The sequence below is a fragment of the Sminthopsis crassicaudata genome, chromosome 2, assembly GCF_048593235.1.
Source record: "Sminthopsis crassicaudata isolate SCR6 chromosome 2, ASM4859323v1, whole genome shotgun sequence".
NCBI classification, from domain to species: domain Eukaryota; kingdom Metazoa; phylum Chordata; class Mammalia; order Dasyuromorphia; family Dasyuridae; genus Sminthopsis; species Sminthopsis crassicaudata.
Window position 1 is genome coordinate 314,148,996 of NC_133618.1, and position 20,737 is coordinate 314,169,732.

The following is a 20,737-nucleotide window of genomic DNA, read 5'->3' on the forward strand; positions in this document are numbered from 1 at the left end:
TTCCTTCATTCCTATCTCCTAAATGTCTATTTTAGATGTATTACTTTTTGAGAGGAACCTTCATGAGGTCATAATAGTCAAAATCACAAGAGGCTTGCCCCTGACTGAAAATTGTGAAAAGTGCAAGGCATAAATGGAATTAATGACATCACTTTCTCTTGTTTAGTTTTCCTTGTAGTTACTAGCATGTGGGGAATTTATTTACTTTCATCTCCTTTTATTCCTATTATTCTATTTGGCACAATTCATGCAGTTTTAGGGTAATGAGGAGGTTAGAGCTTAGATGCATCCTCCTATTCAGAAATCTCCTTGGCTATATTTTTTAATAAACCATTTTTTCCTTCTAGATTATTTCACTTCATTCTCTTATAGACTTCTGGCACTAACAGAAACCTCTTTATTAGAAGATTATACCTTCAATCACTCTTAATTTTGGGTGCTCCAGATTTTACAGCTGCTATACATGGAACCAGGAAGAGATGACAAATTCCTTTCTCTTCACTTCAAATTCTTTTTACTGCTGTTGGTTTATACCTGCTTTATCAACTTACTCTCCCATTTCCTAAAATAGCTTTTCCAAAACTTTTTAAACACTTCTAAAATCTATGGCTCTCCCTCCAACCTTTTAGCTGAAAATCTTGTCTCATATTTTACAGAAAAAAAATTGATGCCATTCACTGTGAGCTCTCTCCTTTCCTCTCTTCCTCATCTTATAAGACTCAGATGCTTTCTACTCCTATCATCTCCTTATTTCTGTCTCACATGATGAAATACCCTTATTTCTTACTAAGATTAACACCTCCACCTGTTCAAGTGATTCCCTTACATTGTTTCCTTCAATAAACTGACCCTATTGTTACTCTATCACTTATTTTCAATCCCTGTTTACTGGTTTATTCCCTACTGCCTAAAAATAAACATGCTTGTGTCTCCCCCATCCTGAAAAACTCTCTATCCTTCCCTTCTGCCCTTTGTGACTAAACTCCTTGAAAGGCCATCTATTAACTTTTCCTTTTTTCTTAACTCCTTACAATCCAGCTTCTGATTTTAACATTCCATTGAAACTCCTTTTTCCAGTTACCCATGATCTCTTTTTTTTGATAATAGCTTTTATTTTCAAAATATGTAGTTTTTTACAACATTCACCCTCAAAACCCTGTTACAAATTTTTCTCTCTCCTTTCTCCCCTTCCCTTTTCCCCACCCCTCCTCTAGACAGCAAGTAATCTAATATAGATTGACCATGTACAGTTCTTCTATATATATTTCCACAATTATTATACTGCACAAAAAAAAAAAAATCAGATCAAAAATGGGAAAGAAAAAAAAAAAGCAAGCAAACAATGCAAAAGGTGAAAATACTCTGTTGTGATTCACATTCAATTCCCACAATCCTCTATTTGGATGCAGATGGCTCCCATAGTACATGCTGCTAAAGGACTCATAATTTTGAAAGATTTTTAAAAAACTACATATACACATTATATATATATTGTATGTATACATGTATATTATGTATGTTAGACAAATTATTATATATACATATATAATATACACATATAATGGATATCATAGTTTATGAAATTTATATACACATATATACTCTTTGAGAGCAAGTACTATGATTCCCTATGTACCCCCAATGCTTAGCACATGGTAAGCAATTAATACATTTTTAAAAATTCCTTCAATCTGTTCTTTCTAGTCCAATTATTATTCTTCATGGCAGAAATTACAGAAACAAAATAAGCATTGAACAGTTCTCTTTTCAGTTGGTCATTTTCTTCATTTTGTTTGCCTCATGCAGTGGTCTTCTTTCATCTTTAATTCTTTTTCCCTTAATATGGCTTAAAAAGAAAAAAAATAGAAACAAATTTTTTAAAAGTTATCTTTTGCATTTCTTGCCAACCTAGGGTCATTCTGAATTTCATTGTTCCTGACCCTGTTTTTTTTTTTTTTTAATTAAAGCTTTTTGTTTACAAAATATGTGCATGGGTAATTTTTCAACATTGACCCTTACAAAACTTTGTTCCATATTTTGCCCTACTTCCCCTCATCCTCTCCCCTAGATGGCATGTAGTCCATTACATGTTAATATGTTAAAATATGTTAAATCAAATATATGTATACATATTTATAGTTCTCTTGCTGCATAAGAAAAATCCGACCTAGGGGAAAAAAAAAAACCTGAGAAGGAAAACAAAATGCAAGCAAACATCAACAGAAAGCGTGAAAATGCTATGTTGTGGTCCACACTCAGTTCCCACAGTCCCGTGGGTGTAGATAGCTTTTCTTTCTCACTGAACAAATGGAAATAGTTTGTATCATGTCATTGTTGAAGAAAGCCATATTCATCAGAATTGATCATGTCTTGTATTGCAGTATATAATGATCTGGTTCTGCTCATTTCATTAAGCATCGATTCATGTAAGTCTCTCCAAGCTTCTGTGAAATCATCCTGTTGGTCATTTCTTACAGAATAATATTCCATGACATTTATATACCATAATTTATTTAGCCATTCTCCAATTGATGGGCATCCATTGTTTTCAGTTTCTAGCCACTACAAAAAAGGCTGCCACAAACATTTTTGCACATATGGGTCCCTTTCCCTCCTTTAAGATATCTTTGGGATATAAGCCCAGTAGAAACACTGCTGGCTGACCCTGTTCTTTTAGGATTATTACATTTTTGTATTCATTTTATCTGCCAATGCTTCTGGACACATCTTTTAAAAATCTGAGAGTACACCCACACAAATGTCCTCAAATAACTCTTCATTTTGCTTTTGTGCTTTTAAGATATCACTTAAGGGTTTTCCATTCCTCCTGGACTCTAACTTTGCTAAGGAATTTTAGCCTATGGGATCCTATTCTTTCATTGAATCCTTAAATCCTATGCAACCACAATTTTGGACCTGGGTCACAAATTTCTCTTTTTTATCACATAGTCTTAACATGCAATCACATCCCTCTTAAGCTGTCCCCTCTCTCATGACTTCAATGCTTTCTTCACTACTAACTTGTTCTTATTTACCTCCAACTATAATTTGATCTCCAATATCATAAAGCCCTTCTATGACTCATCAGTACTGTCCCATTTGTATTTTCTATTTCTAAACTTTCAGAAAAAGTTATCTATGTCAAGTACCCCCATTGATTCCTGAAGGCAGGAACTTACTTTATTTAACCTTTCTATTTTTTCCCCAATATCTAGCACAGGGTACGTAGAGTTCTGTACATAATTTTTGTGGAATGAAAAACAAAATACAGGATGGTTGAAATGGGAAAAAACAAAATGATCAGATGTTTCTTCAAAGTGAATTAAAAATGCATTCTTAACCTACAATCAAAATATCTCACTGATTATACTTTCCAAAGAGATTTGGTAAAGACTGAACTTCACAAGTCGATATATCATCCCTCTGTACCATCCCTGCCCCTTTAACCCAACCCCACTAAATTTCAAGAATATACCTCTCTTCTTTGGAGAGGGACTGTGGTTATGAAACAGTTCATGTCATGTATGAATTTGTAGATGAGTTAGTCCTGCTGGATTCCTTTTTCTTTGTTTTTGTATTCATTTGGAGTAGTGATTATTAGGAAATGAATGCAATGTAAAAGATGTCAATTAAAAACTTGGCCCAATAGAAAAGAAAATTAAGACATTTCCCCAGGATATTGACTTCAACTCGTATAATTATCAAAATGGTTCCTCATAATTCTAATACAAATTAGAAACTATTGCTTAGAAGTCTGAAATATATGCCCTAAGATATCTGGCAGCACATTCTTCAAGAAAATTTATTTTTTATATCTAGTGACAGTTTAAATATTTTCCTCATTTATATAATAAAAATGTAGATAGAAGCAGCTTCTACAATAATGGCAAAGTCAAGGGGAGAAGGCCCATCATAATGCTTGTTTAAAACCCATTACCCAACAGTGAAGAAGAATGAGACAATAAGGATAACTCAGTCTACAGAAATGTGTGAACAAAATTGATTTATATATAAATTAAATGATTTTTTTCATTAAGATTTAAAAACCATTTTGGAATAAAATAAAGTCTCTGTAAGCACATTTTCACAATATAACAAGTAAGAGACTAGAATGACATTTCTTTGTTAACTGTATGGATATTTTGTAGAATGGCATCACAGAAGTTCAGTCTCTTATTGTTATAGTCGAGGGGCTCCAAAGTCATCTGGCATTCTCTCGATGTTATACCTATTTAAAAGAAAGAATACACTGTTCAGAAAGCTTGAAAAATCTATTCAATGACCTTTATTTTGCTTTTGTATTAACTGACTGATATTCTCTTCTTGGTTTTGAAGCAACATAAAAGGGTATGAAATTTATCTTAGAATCTAGAATTATTCAGGCATTGAAAGAAATGCTGAAGAACAAACAGAACACTGTATACAATAATAGCAACATTGAATGATGATCAATTATGATTGACTCTTTTCAGCAATTCAATAATCTAAGACAATTCTGACTCATGATAAAAAAATTTAATCTACATCCAAAGAACTGATGGAGGCTGAATAGATTGAAGTATACTATTTTCACTTTTGAATTTTCCTTTTGTTTCTTCTTTCACATCTTAACTAATATGAAAATATGTTTCATGGGACTGCTCATATATAACCTATATTAAACTGCTTCCTATCTTAGGGAGTGGAGAAGGTATAAGAGAAAATTTGGTACTCAAAACTTCATAAAAAATGAACACCAAAAATTGTCTTCATATGTATTTGGAAAAAAATAATACTATTTAAAAAAAAGAAATTGAGGAAAGAATTTGTAGTAGAGTACACTAATTTTGTTTAGGCAGAATCCAAATTATAGAAAAAGAAGAAAACATTTCAGATTTGGAGATGGACTTAAAAAATTAAAGGCAGTTCTTTTATAGGCCTTTAGTTAACCAGGTTCAAGATGTCAGAGAGATTTCTGACACATTTAGATCTTAGACTTGGATTTATGATTTCTTTGTCTAAAATCAACTACCTCCATATCCTCCACCACTGTCTTGTATTTCAGTACCATTAACTTTAATTCCTAGCACTTTCTTTTGTCCTTTTCCCTGCTGCTTCAACTTTATTAACCCCCCCTTAATATTTAACTATTATTTAAATATTTGACACAATTATCTGTAAAATTTTGCATTTTGATCTTATCTTTAAATGAACAAACATATCTGAAAGGGCATAAAATTATGAATAACCACATTCCATTCATTATCTTCAGACATGTCTTACCTATGGTTAGAAATGTACATGATGGGAACTCCAGGGATCTTCCGGATTCTTCGCTTAAGATCTCGATCAACTGTAGCTACAATGTAACACTTGTGCTGGAAGAGAAACAAGGACTGAGATTATCTAGAATAGATAGACTAATGATACTGTCCTGTTTACAGAGAATACTAATGAAAAAAGCTACCAAAACAATGTAACACATAAAATAAGTAGTTTTCTAAGTGAAAGAATTAATCACTCCAAGAGAGTACTATCAGTAGCTACTTTTTATCTCTCTTTTTTTTTTCCCCTTCAGGAAGCAATATTCTTACTTATGAGTAGGTTCCATATGAATGTCTTCCCATGATAAGTGGATGTTTTTTGGCTATATGTAGAACACAGTTCACCAATTATTAAGCAATTTTTTCTAGGCTAAGAACAAAGCAGAGCCTTCAAAATGGATACCTGTGTGACCCTTTGGACTAAGCAATCATCTGCATATGTTCCTTTGTGTGAGCATGGTAATCGTTCAAATCGTGGGTCCTTGGCAATCCTGCAAGGATATAAAAGCTGAATTCAGAGACAGGTCTAGGTAATCTGGTCACTACCATTTTTAAAGTAATGATTTACAACAGAATTCATAAGGAGATATTAATGGCAGCATTTCTTTACATAGTTCAGTTCTATCAATGATGTAAATAAAAGCATAGATAACAATCCTGTTCAGAACAGGTTAGATTATGCCAATCTGGATAGCAAGTTGGAACTGCACTTCACAAGTTACTAAACTGTACATATCCCTTAATTCAGTGAGAGCACCAGTAAGCATATTATACCAGAAAGGTATAAAATAAGAAGGGAAGAGACCTAAATATACAAAATATGTATAGTTACTTTAAATAAAAAAGCTTTTTATTTTTCAAAAAGTAGTTTTCAGCATTTTCCCTTGCAAAACCTTGTGTTTCAAATTATTTTTCCTCCCTCCTCATTTATTCCCTCCCCTAGATAGTAAGTAATCCAACACAGGTTATATATAGCATCACTTTTATTGTAGTAAACAACTGAAAACTAAGGGTGGGGTGCTCTTCCTTAAATCGAATTTAACCGAAATTCTTTTAAGTCAGGGTTCTGACACAGTAATATCATTTAAGAGAACAGGAAACTTAAAATGTCACCTTTAATTGAATATGGAGATAAAAATTTTAAAGTAGTAGAAAAATATGATTAACCAAAATATCCTTGCTTATAAATTTTAGAGCTCTGAATTCTCACCTCCAACTCTATGGGTAATTAGCTTGAATTTTAACTAAGTTAATAAGATGAGAAAATTTAGGACATTAAATAAATGAAACAAGACCAAAGGAATCCCTGGTATGTCCCTACCTCAGGGCTACTCGGTACTTCTGTCCCAGTTTTTCGATTTCAGCCATTACACAGTCAGTTATGCAAGGAATGCCTATATGTAATAATAATAAAAAAAAACCCATATAAGAAACCCATATATTATGACCTTACTTTCTGATAATATCGTGACTTATTTAGAAAAGTCCCAGAAAATTGGCAAAGAAACTGAGATGATAAACAATTTTAGTAAAGCAGCAGGTTATAAAATACATACACTGAAATTATCAGCATCAACACTGTTCACAGTTGATCAGTAGCAATATAATAAAAATGTTAGAACTACTCTGTAAGTTTCAAACTAGAACAAATCACCAAAGGATTACTTTACAGAATTAGAGAAAACTAATAAGCAAATTAATTTAAAACAAAGGTTCCATGTATCTCTTTGGGAGATTTGTGAAACCTATGGTTTCCTGCATAGAATATTATTTTTTAAATGCATAAAGTACATAAAATATATATATATATATATATATATATATATATATATATATATATATATATATATATATATATATAAACCCAATTATATTAAAATAAAGTTATCAAAATGTTAAAGAAACAAGTTCACAGACTCCAGGGTAAGAGGAACAAAGATCTAAAATCTCTTTGTATTATAAACTCCAAATGTAACAAACTAGAGGTGGCAGGTGGCACCTGTCAGATCCATGATTAGAATTCTTTTAAAAATGTGTTTTTTTTGTATTTATATCATCTTTCTAAATATATTCTTCAAACCTCTACCCAATGAATCATTCCTTTTAGCAAAAAAAAAAAAAAAAAAAAAAAACACTTCGCCAAAATTAATACATTAATAAAGCACAAGTATATTCTTTCTTTCGTTTTTCTTTTTTTTGCAGAGGCAATTGGGGTTAAGTGATCTGCCCAGGTCACACAAGTATTAATTGTCTGAGACGAGTTCAAAGAGTCAGGAAGATACTGACTTCAGAGCTGGTCCTCTAATCATTGCGCCACCTAGCTGCCCTCAAATATATTGTTTCATGTTAGGAGAATTCTTAACCAAACAAAAAATAAAGGTGATCATGAAAGAGAAAATATTTTCAATTGAATAAAATTTAAATCAATGACTAGAATATGAAAAATTCAAATAGGAAAAATTTGTATCAAATACCTGATAAAAGTCTGATATTCAAGTCATATCAAGACACATAGAGCGAAGTAGCATAAACATAGATCAAGAGCTATTCTGAAAAGATGAGCATTCAAAAATATATTTTTCAAAAGAATCGCAAACTATCAAGAAATGAAAGAATGCTCCAAATCATTAATAAGATAAATGCAATACTCCTCAATGTGGCAAAAATGATAAAAAACATAAATAGTCAATGTTGGTGGGGCTGAAAGAGGCTGAAACTAAGATAAGTCTTGGTGAAACTTTAAAATGGAGTAATCCTTCTGGAAAATAATTTGGAATTGTAGGAGAAAAGTCTCTGAATTGTCCCAATCCTTTGACACAACAATCTCATGATTGGCTACATCTCATGATGACATAAAGACAGAAAAAGGTAGCCCTATATATATATACACCTAAATATTCAAAGTATTTTTGTAATGACAAAAATCCTAAATAAATACTCAAAAAGTAGACAGCTATTAGTGAGGAAATGGTTTAACAAAGTGTGGCATATGAATTTAATAGTATAAAATTACATAATTAAATAATTTTGGGGAATCCAGAGAAATATAGGCAGACCTATAAGAACTGATATAGAGTAAAATGAGTAGAACTAGGACAATATAGGCAATTATTACAATAATGTAAATTAAAACAAAACAACAAAGCTGAACTCAGATAACTTATAATGAGTAATCTTGGTTCCAGAAAACAAATGATGAAACAATCTCTCTCCTCATAATATAGCTAGGGAACTATGGCTGTGCAATGTAATGGATGTTGTCAAATTGTCAAAAATGGTTGTTACATCACAAAAGTTTTGCTTAATAGCTTTTATTACAAAGAGGCAGGAAATTATTATAGTGTGGAAATAACAGAACATTATGGGAGGATATGAGAATCACCATTTATGGGATTATCCTCAAAGGTTAATGAAAAAACTGAAACTTTTCTATAGTTATCCATTTTATTACATCAATAATTTTTATGTGCCAGTCCTTCAAGAATGTCCATGATTTCACCAACATGGGCACATTCTTTACTGACTTAATAGCAACACCTTCACTTCAAAACAAAGCATTTCATTGTACTACTTTGACCAAAAAAAGTTTTTTTCTGTTAGTCAAACTTTCTGGAGATAAGCTCAGCACTTAACATAAGGCCCACACCTGAAGCAAGTTCAATTTGGTAGACACTGGCAGAGCTTATGCTCCATAAAAACCAAAAGTCATTGTTACCATGACAATATTAGCAATAAAAACTTATGCACAAGAATAGCATATGTCTTCTCCATGACATGTCTAAATGGAAAATGTGGGCAAAACATGGGGAAAAGATGACTTGAAAGATTCATAAGAAGGCCTTAAGCATAAAGCAGATGCTATATGAAGGATTTATGAAACGACAGGATAAGTCACAGTGGTCATGCAATCAATATTGGTGGATGGATTACTTGCACTGATCTGCAGAGCCAATGAAGCACATGTTATAGCACTCAATAAACACTTATTAGATAAATAATATGAAATATGAAATGAGGTCCATTCCTCATTGAAAAGAAAAAAGAACTGAATACTAAAAATTCAATGATTTCCAAATTAGAAAGCTCTACAGAATTTATAAAATATTATACATTGATATTTGATGTTCTATAGGCACCAGGAAATTCCGAAGCAACTTTTAGAAAAAGAATTAAGGATCAAATGCTTTTACCCTATTCCATTTCCTTGAAAACTGATAGCTGCTCTAGTAACTAAATATAAAGATAAGCTCTCAGGGTAATAAAAAGTCCTTCACAACTATTGTAGGTAAATGGAACTTAACATGTTAAGGGAGAGACTGTTTCACTTTTGCTTCTGTATTCCCAGCACCTGGCACATAGTACACGTTTTATTAAGTGTTCACTGATTAATTCATGTTGAAAAAGTTTTATTCCAGGATGATACTCACATTTGGCATACAGACAATCCATCATTGACTGCACTAAGTCCAACTTGGCCTTAATGGAGAAATTGATAAAGTTGGTATCAACCAAGATGTAGTAAGGGGGTCCCAACTGTGTATTATATTGGAAGAACAAGCAGGATGGATGCTGGGGACTAAAAGACAAGAATATAGATTAATGTAAAATGATTTTTATTCAGTACCAACAACACACTTGACAACAACTGAAGTTCAGTGACAATTGAGAGGTGTCCAAACTCCTTCAGAGTGTCTCTTCAAGACACGCTCTAGAAAGAATGCTGATTAAAAAAGGGAAAGACTTTGGACAGCAAATGGAATATTGGGAAACGATAAAGATGGAGAAGTGTTTGAGGGTCAAGTTTTAAAGAGCTTTATATAAAGACATTATGTTGAATCCCAATGCTACAAGGAGCTCCTGGGGAAATGACAAGGGCACTTCAGTAAAAATTACTCTGGCAGCTGAGAAGAAGAGAAAGTGGAATAGGACAAAACTTAGAAACTTGTGGAAAAGGCTATTGCCACAGATGCAAGAGTGATGAGGGCCTGAAACTAGGATTGTGGCTATGTAAATAAAGATAAAAGGAAGGGTTGATAGACACATTATGGTGGGAAAAATGACAAGATCTGAAAATTGATGGCATATGTGGAGCAATAATGCTCAGGTTGATGCCAGGGTACCACAAGAAAAATAGGGAAAATGAGAAGCAAGGTGGATTTTTTTGGAAAAGATAATGAGCTCAATTTTGAATATCCCAAGTGTGAGAAGCCTATCTGACACCTAGTTTAAAATACTCAATAAAGAATTGGAAGTAGAGGACCATAGCTTAGGGAACACACACACACACACACACACACACACACACACACACACACACACACACACACACACACACCCCTCCTTTCGAAGTCATCTGTATAGAGATAACTAAACTCACGGAAGCTACTGAGATCATCAAATAAAAGAGTACATAGGGGAGAAAATCCAGACCAGTTTTGAGTATGCTTAACCTTACAAAGCCAATGAGCCAGCAAATCATGTGATCAGATAGTTAGGTAGAAAACAACATTATAAAAACTTGAGAGAAATGACAGTTAAGAAATTCAGAAAGATGAGAACTGGGAAAAGGCCATTAGATCTGTCAAATTAAGAGAGACCACTGGTAACTTTGGAGACAGCAGTTTTATTAGAAGCCACATTGCAAAAGATTTAGAATGAGGGAAATTAGAGACAATGGATTTAGATGCCTTTTCTAAGAGGCTGGCTATGAAGAGAGATAACTGCTTGAAAGGATGATATTATCTAAGAGGATTTTTAAGTATAGGAGACTTGGATATGTTTATGATCTGCAGGAATGTAAAGGATGATTATGGAGACCTATTTGAAAAGATGAGAAGAGATGAGATCAAGGGGACAAAAAGAGTTGGCCTTGATGAAAGGAGTCCTATTTTTTATTAGAAATGGAATACAAGTGAGATTAAAGGAAGCTATCGAGGGGTTTTAGAAATAAAGAGAAAGGGAGAAGAGGCAGCTTATGATGAAAGGTCTATTTCCTCAATAAAGAATGAGGTGACATTCTCAACAAGGAGAAAAAAGCAATGATAAAAAGAACATGAGGAGAGAAGCTAAAGCTTGGAACAAACTCTATTCTGAGTAGAATGTTGAACCAATTAGTAAGGAGTAAAAGGACTGCCTAACAGGGATGAGGGTGGAGCTGAGATTAGATAGCATAAATTTGTAGTAGAACAGTTAGCTAGATTGCATGACTTTCTCCAGCTCTGTTCAGCAGGATGTGAGCAGGAATGGAGGAAGTACATACTCAGTGTAAAACAGAATTAGGATTTGGAAAAAGGTATCAAGGGAGCTGGGCAAAGTAGGGTATGAATTAATTTAAAGTAGTTTGGAGAAAGGGGGATAGTAAAGTTACAGCAGGAGTGAAAGCCTGAGAAAGGATGGGAGATTAGAGGTTCCAGTGTGGACAAAGAATAAATTTAGGAGAGATATGGCATAAGGAGAAATGGAATGATAAGAGCTTATGATATAATAGAGGGATTTTGAGATTTTTTTGATCGTTCGAGTGAAATACTTGTTGGAGAAAGGGGCTGAAGTGAATCAGAAGAGAATTGAGGGAATGGGAAAATTGGGATATGTGGGGATCAATAAAAACTTGAATAGACTAATCAGATGGAGAGTAGGGAACTAGAGGTGAAGGGAAGAATATTCCTACTCCTTTCTCAAAGACCAATATATAAGGGGAGTATGAAGTATGAAGTACTGAAATTTCTTAGTATAAAGGTAGCAGTTGTGATGAAGACAAAGATTATGAGCCAGGTACTGAACTCCTTGACAAATGCATGAAAGTATCCTGGGTACTGATAGATAATTACTGCTACAATTTTTAACTGGTTCATAAACTTGATGGTGGTAAAGGGAGAACCTGTAAATGGAAGTGAGGAATAAAAAATATTCCAAATCACCCTCAAGGACCAGTATATAAGAGAAGTATGAAAGAAAACTCAGGAAATGCTAGATAGTGACTAGGAAAGCACTATTACCTGGGAGAAGCCAAGTCTCTTAATGAAAAGAATCTGAGAGGAAGAGGTTTAAAAGGGAAGTTTGTTAACTACATAGAGTCATTCTAGAGGGCTTGGTGGCAAGGATGAAGGTGGACATGGGAAAATACCGGGAACAACTTTGGATTTTCTTCAACACTTACACTTCTCTTTCTTTGAGAGCACTGGGATCTTTCTTCTCTTTTTTTTTTGGTTTTAATCTATCTTTTTCTTTTCTAAAAAAATAAAAAATAAATTTAGGAATAACATTCTAGTTTAAAAAAAAATCTGTATTAAATTTAAGGATAGCCAACTCAATTAATGTCATTAACAAGAACAATGACTTAGTCAAGTTGATTAAATTTAATCTAAATGATTAAATCTAAATTTGTTTGGTTTATCCTATTAGTAAAATCAGTTCCTTGAAGGCTGCAGTGAGAATTACCTTAATAACATACTGGATGTTAGGAGATTTGCCTAATTAAATATCTTAATATTTTTTTTAAAAATGTAGAATTTTTAATTTACTTCTAGTTAAACAAAAAGTACTTGTGGTTGATAAAGAGATAAATTATTTTATTTCTCTCAATCAACAACTTCTTTATCAAGGATTAAAATCGACATGCCAATGACAAATGATCACATCAAACACTTTCTCAAACTTTACAAGAATAAATGAGTTAGAGTCAGGGTTGGTTGATCAGCGCTGGAATTCAAATATTTCTCCAAATAAGAACAAATGCATTAAGATTTAATGTGAGTGAAGTGACTAGAGCACCAGCCCTGAAGTCAGGAGGACCCGAGTTCAAATTTGGCCTCAGACACTTAACACTTCCTAGCTGTGTGACCCTGGGCCAGTCACTTACCCCAATTATTTCAGTAAAAAAAAACAAAAAAACAAACAAAGAGAATACAAGGAAAGGGAAAACTTTTTTTTAGCAACAGGCCCGAATAATTAACCTCAGGACACAAAACAAGTTACTGCCTCAATCTGTGGGGCAGGTCTTCTAGCCTCCAAATCCATATCTACTCTGCCATACTTTAAATATAATAAAACTGTGGTATAAGCTATAAGAATGTCAAAACTTAAATTTTTTGGAACTAATTACTTGAGAGCAGCTATATTACAAGCAATCTTACATAGACAATTCTCCTAAAGAGATTTTAAAAATTAACATTTACTTTCAGACTTGCATTCTTTTCGAAATTCCCTATTTCCCTGAATTCAGAGGAGGTTTTCAAAAATTTAAGTCACATTTTAAAACGGGCAACACCCAACCGGGAACCGGGGACCAACTCTGCAAGCAAATGAACGACTTTCCTCTGTAAACGTCTGGTTTAGGTTCGTAGTTGCGGGACCACTCACAGTCTTTCGTCTCGTAAACTGAGCATTCGCTTCATGGAGGCGTATTTCCTCGCTTTCTTTTGTTTCCCCTGAAAACAAGGGCCACCTTTGAGTTAAAATCCATACCGCCGATCATTATTCTCCTCTCCCCGCCCCCCTCCCGGGCCCTCACCAACACTCCACCTCGCCCCTGGACCCCTCTCCCTCCCAACCCATTCCCTCGGCAGGAAGCTGAGGAGAGAGACAGCCTCAGAGCCCGGCTCGGGGGGCTTGCACCCTCCCCTCCGAATTCTTTATTCTTTAGTGAAGATAAATTCATTCCTCTACGTCCCTTCTCTTCCCAATTTCTCACCATGTTTCTCGATCCCTTCACAATCTGAGGGCTGAAGAGCGACGCTTACTTTCTACGTCACTTTCCCAGACTTCCGGCAACACGAAACCCGGAACTGGAAATGCTGTCCGTTCCTTGAGAAACGGAAGAACTTCTCCAGCCGGACCGGGACCGGGACCGGGGACCGAGGTCTCCGGCAGGGTTGGCGGCCGGTCCGGGGGACTCGGTGCTGGCGCTGCCCTAAGGCAGCGGGGCGGGGACCTCGTGTCGCTGCAGTCCCCGCTCTGGGTAACGTCTCTTCTAAGGCGGGGAAATCCTTCCGGCTCTTGGCTTACTTCAGGGTCCCCTAACGAGCTCGGGGTCGCAGGGAAAGTGGCCCCTGCGAGTCAGGATCCTGAAATGCCCTTGGGCCGAAGCGCCTTCCCTCCCCTGGAATACAGCCCGGGGCTGAGTGACTCATTCCTCATTCATTGGACAGATGAATGCGTGCATTCATCCCATGAAGGGGCTTGGAGGCTTATGGGGCTGTACGGTTTTGGTCTCGGCTAGACCATTGCGGAAGTTGTTGGGCGCGAATCTCGATGGTGGTTACCATATAATGGGTACAAATGAGAAAAATAGCGTCATAGCTTTTATCTTTGAGAGAGAAACCTTATGTGCGTGCGTCCGTATTCTGTACGCACATGCTGAAAATAACTTGGACATTTTAAGCTACAGTACTGTGTATATGTACATATATACGTACTTATACGCATGTGCGCACATATACACCTATGCATGCGTGTGTATAGTTAGCATACTATAAGCATATTTCTGTGCATAGCTAGCACACGTGCATATACTTAAGGGTACACATCATGTATATGTACATGTATTGTGTGTATATGCATATGTACAAAGCATAGTTAGCACCTCATATATGTATATATGAATGTATGTATGTAGGTGCATATACACGTGTATTGTGGCTTTCTACTACAAATTGTTTTTTTTTTTCCCCCTGAGGCTGGGGTTAAGTGACTTGCCCAGGGTCACACAGCTAGGAAGTGTTAAATGTCTGAGATCAAATTTGAACTCAGGTCCTCCAGAATTCAGGGCTGGTGCTCTATCCACTGCGCCACCTAGTGGCCCCCAAATTATTTATGTTAAGATGGTGCATTTTTCAAGTGGGACTTTTAAAAAAGTTGAATGAATAAATACACGATCTAATCCTGATCTCACTTACACTCAGACTTGCGCCATCTCATAATTAGACTTGTTATATTAAAGACTAATTTGAAAGTTATTGAAGTCATTAGTGTTTATCTTATAAATTTTTCTATAGGTAGGGGAAGTTTGTATGGGCACTTCTTGCTAATTCAGAACTAAAGAATTATAAGTAGACTTCTGCTATAATTACCATAGACAAGAGTTAGTTAATTCAAAGCCATTTTCTGGAATGGCACCATTTTGTTCTTTTCCTTTTTAGTTGTAGGCGTCATTTAATGACACGTGCCTGATTTTTACTAGCTTCTGGTGCCTGTTATAGGTGTGAATCATTGCTTTTTCATTGTTGATCTATTGACTTTAGTAGACTATATAATTAATATTCTGTAATTCTTTATATTGAAACCTTTTATGCAGGAGTTTGAGAGAATAATTCTTTCTCATGTACATTGAAACAAGAAGTCCCAAGCTGTCTCTTGTTGCTTTTGTTTGAAGAAAGGACTTTGTTGATTTGTTGCTATTTTCTCTATATTTTAGTTTTGTTATTGTGATTATACAGTGCTGCTTTTTGAGTCAAAATCCATGTAAGAACACATTATTCTTTAACAATGGTTTAAAGTTGTTTAAACAGGGTTTTAAGAGAGATGGTGCAATTAATTTGTTTTAGACATATCAAATTTTGATTTGGAGGCTGAATGTTTTCATTCAGAGGTGGTAGAAATGCTTCTAGAGACATTTATTCACAGATTCTTTTCATTTGATAGTAACTATTTTGGATTTTACATACTGGAGTAATTGATAGTTACATCTCAGGATATTATTCAGATTAGAGTACTGTAATTAAAAAAATTTATTGAACATCAACATACTTTGTCAAATATTTATGGCTTTATCAAGGAGTCTTTGGGAGGTAACATTTTGCATTTTAAATAGTTTGGTCTATAATTGGCTTAGATTTAGGTTTCAGAGAACTTTCCTTTGTTCTGTATCTTAATAAAGAACTACGTATAGAATGTATGGCACCGTTTACTTTTAGTGATTTTCAAACTTTTGAAATAGAATCTTTTTTATTTTTATTTTTATTTTTGCTGAAGAATTGGGGTTACACATTTGGGCCCAGGGTCACACAGTTAGGAAGTGTTAAGTGTCTGAGATTAGATTTGAACTCAGGTCTTCCTGACTTCAAGGCTCTATCCACTGCCCTACCTAGCTGCCTCTTTCATGGTTTTTTAATATGAAATTTTGATCATCTGTCGCATAGTTTTTTTTTTTAAGTGTTACATATACAAGTATCAAAACTGCCTTGCTTATCTGTGTCTTGTTCTAAACTTTTTGCTCTTTTCTATGTATTTTTAAAAATGTTTCTTTGATTTTTCTCCTCCTTTTTTGAATCATTCTCATTCATCAACTTCTCCCCAAATAGAAGAAGCCCTCAATTGTAGCTAATTGTTGTTCAGTCGGGTCTGACTCTTCATTGTTTATAGGCTTTTTTGGCAAAGATAACAGGAATGGTTTGCCATTTCTTTGTCCAATGGATTAAGGCAAACAGTTAAGTGATTTGCCCAGGACTCTACAGCTAGTAAGACTCTTGAGGCCTTCCTGACTTCAGGTCCAGTGCTCTATCCAGTGAGCTTTTTAACACAAAGATAATTAAGACAAATCAACATATTGTCTACGTTTATAATGTATGTTTCTGCATCTCTAAGTCTATTACTTTTGTGGGAAGAAGTGGGAAATATGCTTTATCATCAATCTTTTGCATTTGTGATTGGTCATTTTTTGGGGATCCTTTTTTTTTTTTTTTTTTTTTTTAAAGCAGGGATAGAGAACGATTTATGTAATCACTGTAAGGAGCTCCAGGAACAAGAACTCTGTCTATCTATGGGGAATTGATATTTATTTTGCTACTTTCTTAAAAAATTGCCTGCAGACACTGAGAGGTTAAGTGTCTTGCTCAGGGACTTGAACTTACCTCTCTTTAAATCTGAATCTGGCCCTGTGTTCTCTATAACACTGAGTATAAAACACTATAAAACTGTTTTGCATAAGTTTTCAAACTTTAGATTCCCAATTTAGATTAGATTAGTGGGGTACTGTAGAGCCCAGAGAAAACAGCCATTTGAGCAACAAATATTTTTTAAGTGCTTACTATGTGCCAGACATTGTGCTGAATGCTGGGGATATAACAAGGGCAAAAAAGTTCTTTACTGTCAAAGAGCTCCCATTTCAATGAGATAACAGCATCCAAAAAACTAGATAATAAAAGATATATATAGTATTTTTTCTGAAGGAAGGCATGAAGGGTGGGAGATAACGGGGAAAGGCCTCACAAATCATATACATGTATTATAACCATACTTTCCCGAACATAGTGAAAAATGTAGTGTGAAAAAACTTTGCTCTAGTATTCTTTTTAAAAAAAAGCATTAGAAATATTGTGTTTTAATTTGTTATAAGTCTAGACTCACAATAAAAGACCCTTTTTCTCATATAACTGACTTAAGGACATAGAATTTTGCAACCTTAAATAGCTTATAGTGTTCCAGTTGGAAATTAAATTTCCCTCATCTTTTGTTTTTGTTTTTGCTGAGGCAATTGGGGTTAAGTGACTTGTCCAGGGTCACACAGCTAGGAAGCATTAAGTGCCTGAGACTAGATTTGAATTCAGGTCCTCCTGAATCTACTCTATCCACTGCACCACCTACCTGTCCCCCTCACCTTTTTTAGATTACAGAAATTTAAACATCATAGTTGGAAGGAAACCCTCTGAGGTCAAAGGTCATCTAATCCAAAGCTTCTTAAATTGGGGATTGTGACCCTATAGGAGATCATGTAACTGGATATTTTGGGGTTGCAAAAAAAATTGGCAACAGTAAAAGGTTTCTAAATGCAATGACCAAAACTTAATTCAAAATCAAATGCCAAATGAATTCTAGATGTTTCTGGCAGTGCTATTGATGTTGCATTACTCTACTTCACTGTAACCTTGATTCTGATCATATAACCTGCACACTTTGCACTGCATATGCACTAATAATGCTAGAAACACCTCTGCTCAGATTCGAGACAGTAAAAATTTCTTGAGTGAAAAGAGATTGTGTGGGAAAAGTTTAAGAAACCCTGGTTTAGTCCAATCTATCTTTCTTTGAAGCAGGAACACATCTACAATAAACTTATCAAGTTATTATTCTAAGGTTCTGCTAGGAGATCTTATAGAGATAGGAAGATCATTTACTCCATTCTGTTTTGGGATAGCTCTAATTGTTAGGATATTTTCCCTCATTAAGTTGAAATCTGCCCTCTCCCCACATGTAACATGGATCCATTATCCTTATTTATGTTTCTTAAGGCCATACTAACCTAGCTTCTCTGTTTATGTACCTCTAAGTTTGGAAAATAGCTATTTTCTCTCCTTTCCCCCAAGTCTTTAAGCTAAACATTCTTAATTCTTTTAGTATATTTAGTATTTAGCATATTTAGATAACCTTAGGCAAAATTTTGGGTGTCTTTTTGATCCCATTCCCATTTCTCTGAAATGAGTTCCAACTTGTCAGTGTTCCTGCCAAAATTAACTATCTAGAACCTCTGATCTGGTCAGGACTTGTTAATGCTGCCTAAAATTATATTAGCTTCTTGACTGTGACAATACAATTTGTGAAGGGGCAGGTCAACTCTCTGAGAGCCTCCACAGCTGTGGATCATGACACATGAGGGAGTTTCAAGGAAGCCTTTGCTGATGCAGGTGTTCCTTATGGATTGGGAAATAAACTGGAGGCAAGAGGGAAGAGGAGAGAGGTCAGACAAAGCTACAGTCTCTCAGTAAGGAGGTCAGAGAACAGCAACTGCCTCTCAGTCTCCTTGTATCATCATTATCTGCTCACATGAAGGGGTGTTCTGAGTTAGGCCTCCAGCAGCCACTGGCAAGTAGCTCCCATATCATAACACAATTGAGTTTTTGATTCTTTCTACATAAACTTTTTGTTTGTAGAGTTAGGTAGAATCTGGGTTCAAATCCTTTTGCTAATATCCTGACTGTGGATCTGGTCAATTCATTTATCTTCTCAATGCTCCAGAAAACTTTTTCTAAGACTTTAAATTTCAGATCAGTTGCTTATCTGCTGTAGTAGGGAAGTTCCTCACTTGCAGTAGTCTAGAACATTGAAGTCATATTTTAAAAAATTTAAATTTAATTTTTCTTTTGTGTGGCAATTGGGATTAAGTGACTTGCCTAGGGTCACACAGCTAGGAAATATTAAGTGTTTGAGGCTGTATTTGAACTTGGGTCCTCTTGGCTCCAGGGCCAGTGCTCTATCTGCTATGCAATCTAGCTGCCTTGAAATCACAGTTTTGGGACAAAAATATGATACAATATGTCTTTACATTTTGTCCATAAGTTATTGAATGTATTGCTAAAGTTCAAATATACTCTCATTTCTCTAATCTATGTAGCAGCTTATCCAGAAAGGAAATAAGATTAATTTGTTGGTTTGAAGTGATTACTACTCATCTCTTAAGTGCTTGAAAACAGTCATTTTAATAATGTGGGTTAGTAATTTTGTCAGGAGTTAACATCATGCTTTTAATGATCTATAGATTTTGAAATTAAGTACATTTTCCTATCTCCCATCTTGAGGAACTTCACTTGTTCTCTATAATTTTTAAAGATTACTAACTAAAGCATGGAAATCACATATGTAGGTTCTCAATACACTGGGGATAGTTTATTTGGGTTTAGTGACTTTAATGACTTGAACTTATTGAAGATAACTCACTTATCTGAGATTTTATTTAACCAACTCTTTCCCTATGTAAAGAGCATTCTTTGTAGAGAAAACTGAAAGAAGAATTTAGGTATTAATAATCTAATATCATTTATATAGTGGTTTAAGGTTTTCAGAGTGTTTCCCATACAACTACCCATGAAATAGATAATGCAAATATCTAAATATCTCAATTTTATAGATTTTTTTAAGAAATAAAAAAGACAAGTAGAGAGATATGTTGAACTGTCCAATTCTACCCTTTCTCCATCATCCATTGTCATTTCCCCATCCACACCAAGCAGCAATTCTTAACTTAAAAAGTATTTTTTGTCAGATTTATTAAAAGCTTAACTTCTTTCTTTTCAGCTAACCTTCCTGATACTGTTTTTTAAAATTGTGCAACTCTTGTTTTTATTGTTATTTTCCTATTCTTGCTTCCAACATCTGTGTTGCAGTAATCTAGAACATCTGTGTGTCTTTAAGAAAAGCTGGTTGATAGATTTCAGTTTCCTGAGGAGAAAGATGGTTAATGGAAAGCCTGCTGATCTTGGAGTGAGAAGATTTGAATTTGAGTACCAGCTCTGCTGCTTGTCAGCTGTATGATCCCACAGATAAGCTTAGAGGAGGGGTTCTCAAACTACGGCCGGCCTGTGGACCAGATATGGCCCACTGAGGACGTTTATGCCCTTCCCCCCCTTTATGGCAAATGGGCTGAGGGGCGGAGACAGAGTGTGAGGTTTTTGTTTTTACTATAGTCCGGCCCTCCAATAGTCTGAGGGACAGTGAACTGGCCCCCT

At 34.9% G+C, this 20,737-nt stretch overlaps 2 protein-coding genes across 4 annotated transcripts in view; one reads left to right on the top strand and one right to left on the bottom strand.

Annotated features, from left to right (window-relative positions):
• Positions 1-3,986: 3,986 nt before the first annotated feature.
• On the bottom strand, positions 3,987-14,128 carry FCF1 (FCF1 rRNA-processing protein). The gene is made up of 8 exons (XM_074290026.1): positions 13,993-14,128; positions 13,662-13,729; positions 12,460-12,531; positions 9,731-9,879; positions 6,625-6,697; positions 5,707-5,794; positions 5,263-5,357; positions 3,987-4,228 (listed from the first exon to the last, which is right to left on the bottom strand). The coding sequence occupies exons 1-8, from the start codon at positions 13,993-13,995 to the stop codon at positions 4,180-4,182; spliced, it is 597 nt and encodes a 198-aa protein (XP_074146127.1). The 5' UTR covers positions 13,996-14,128; the 3' UTR covers positions 3,987-4,179.
• Positions 14,122-20,737, top strand: part of AREL1 (apoptosis resistant E3 ubiquitin protein ligase 1) — a 61,098-nt gene continuing 54,482 nt past the window's right edge. For 2 of the 3 annotated variants that reach the window (XM_074290019.1, XM_074290025.1), the window contains exon 1: positions 14,130-14,259. The gene's annotated coding sequence lies outside the window, so the exon portion shown is untranslated. Of the gene's footprint in view, positions 14,260-20,737 lie in introns of all 3 variants that reach the window. The other variant, XM_074290023.1, reaches the window with a different exon arrangement.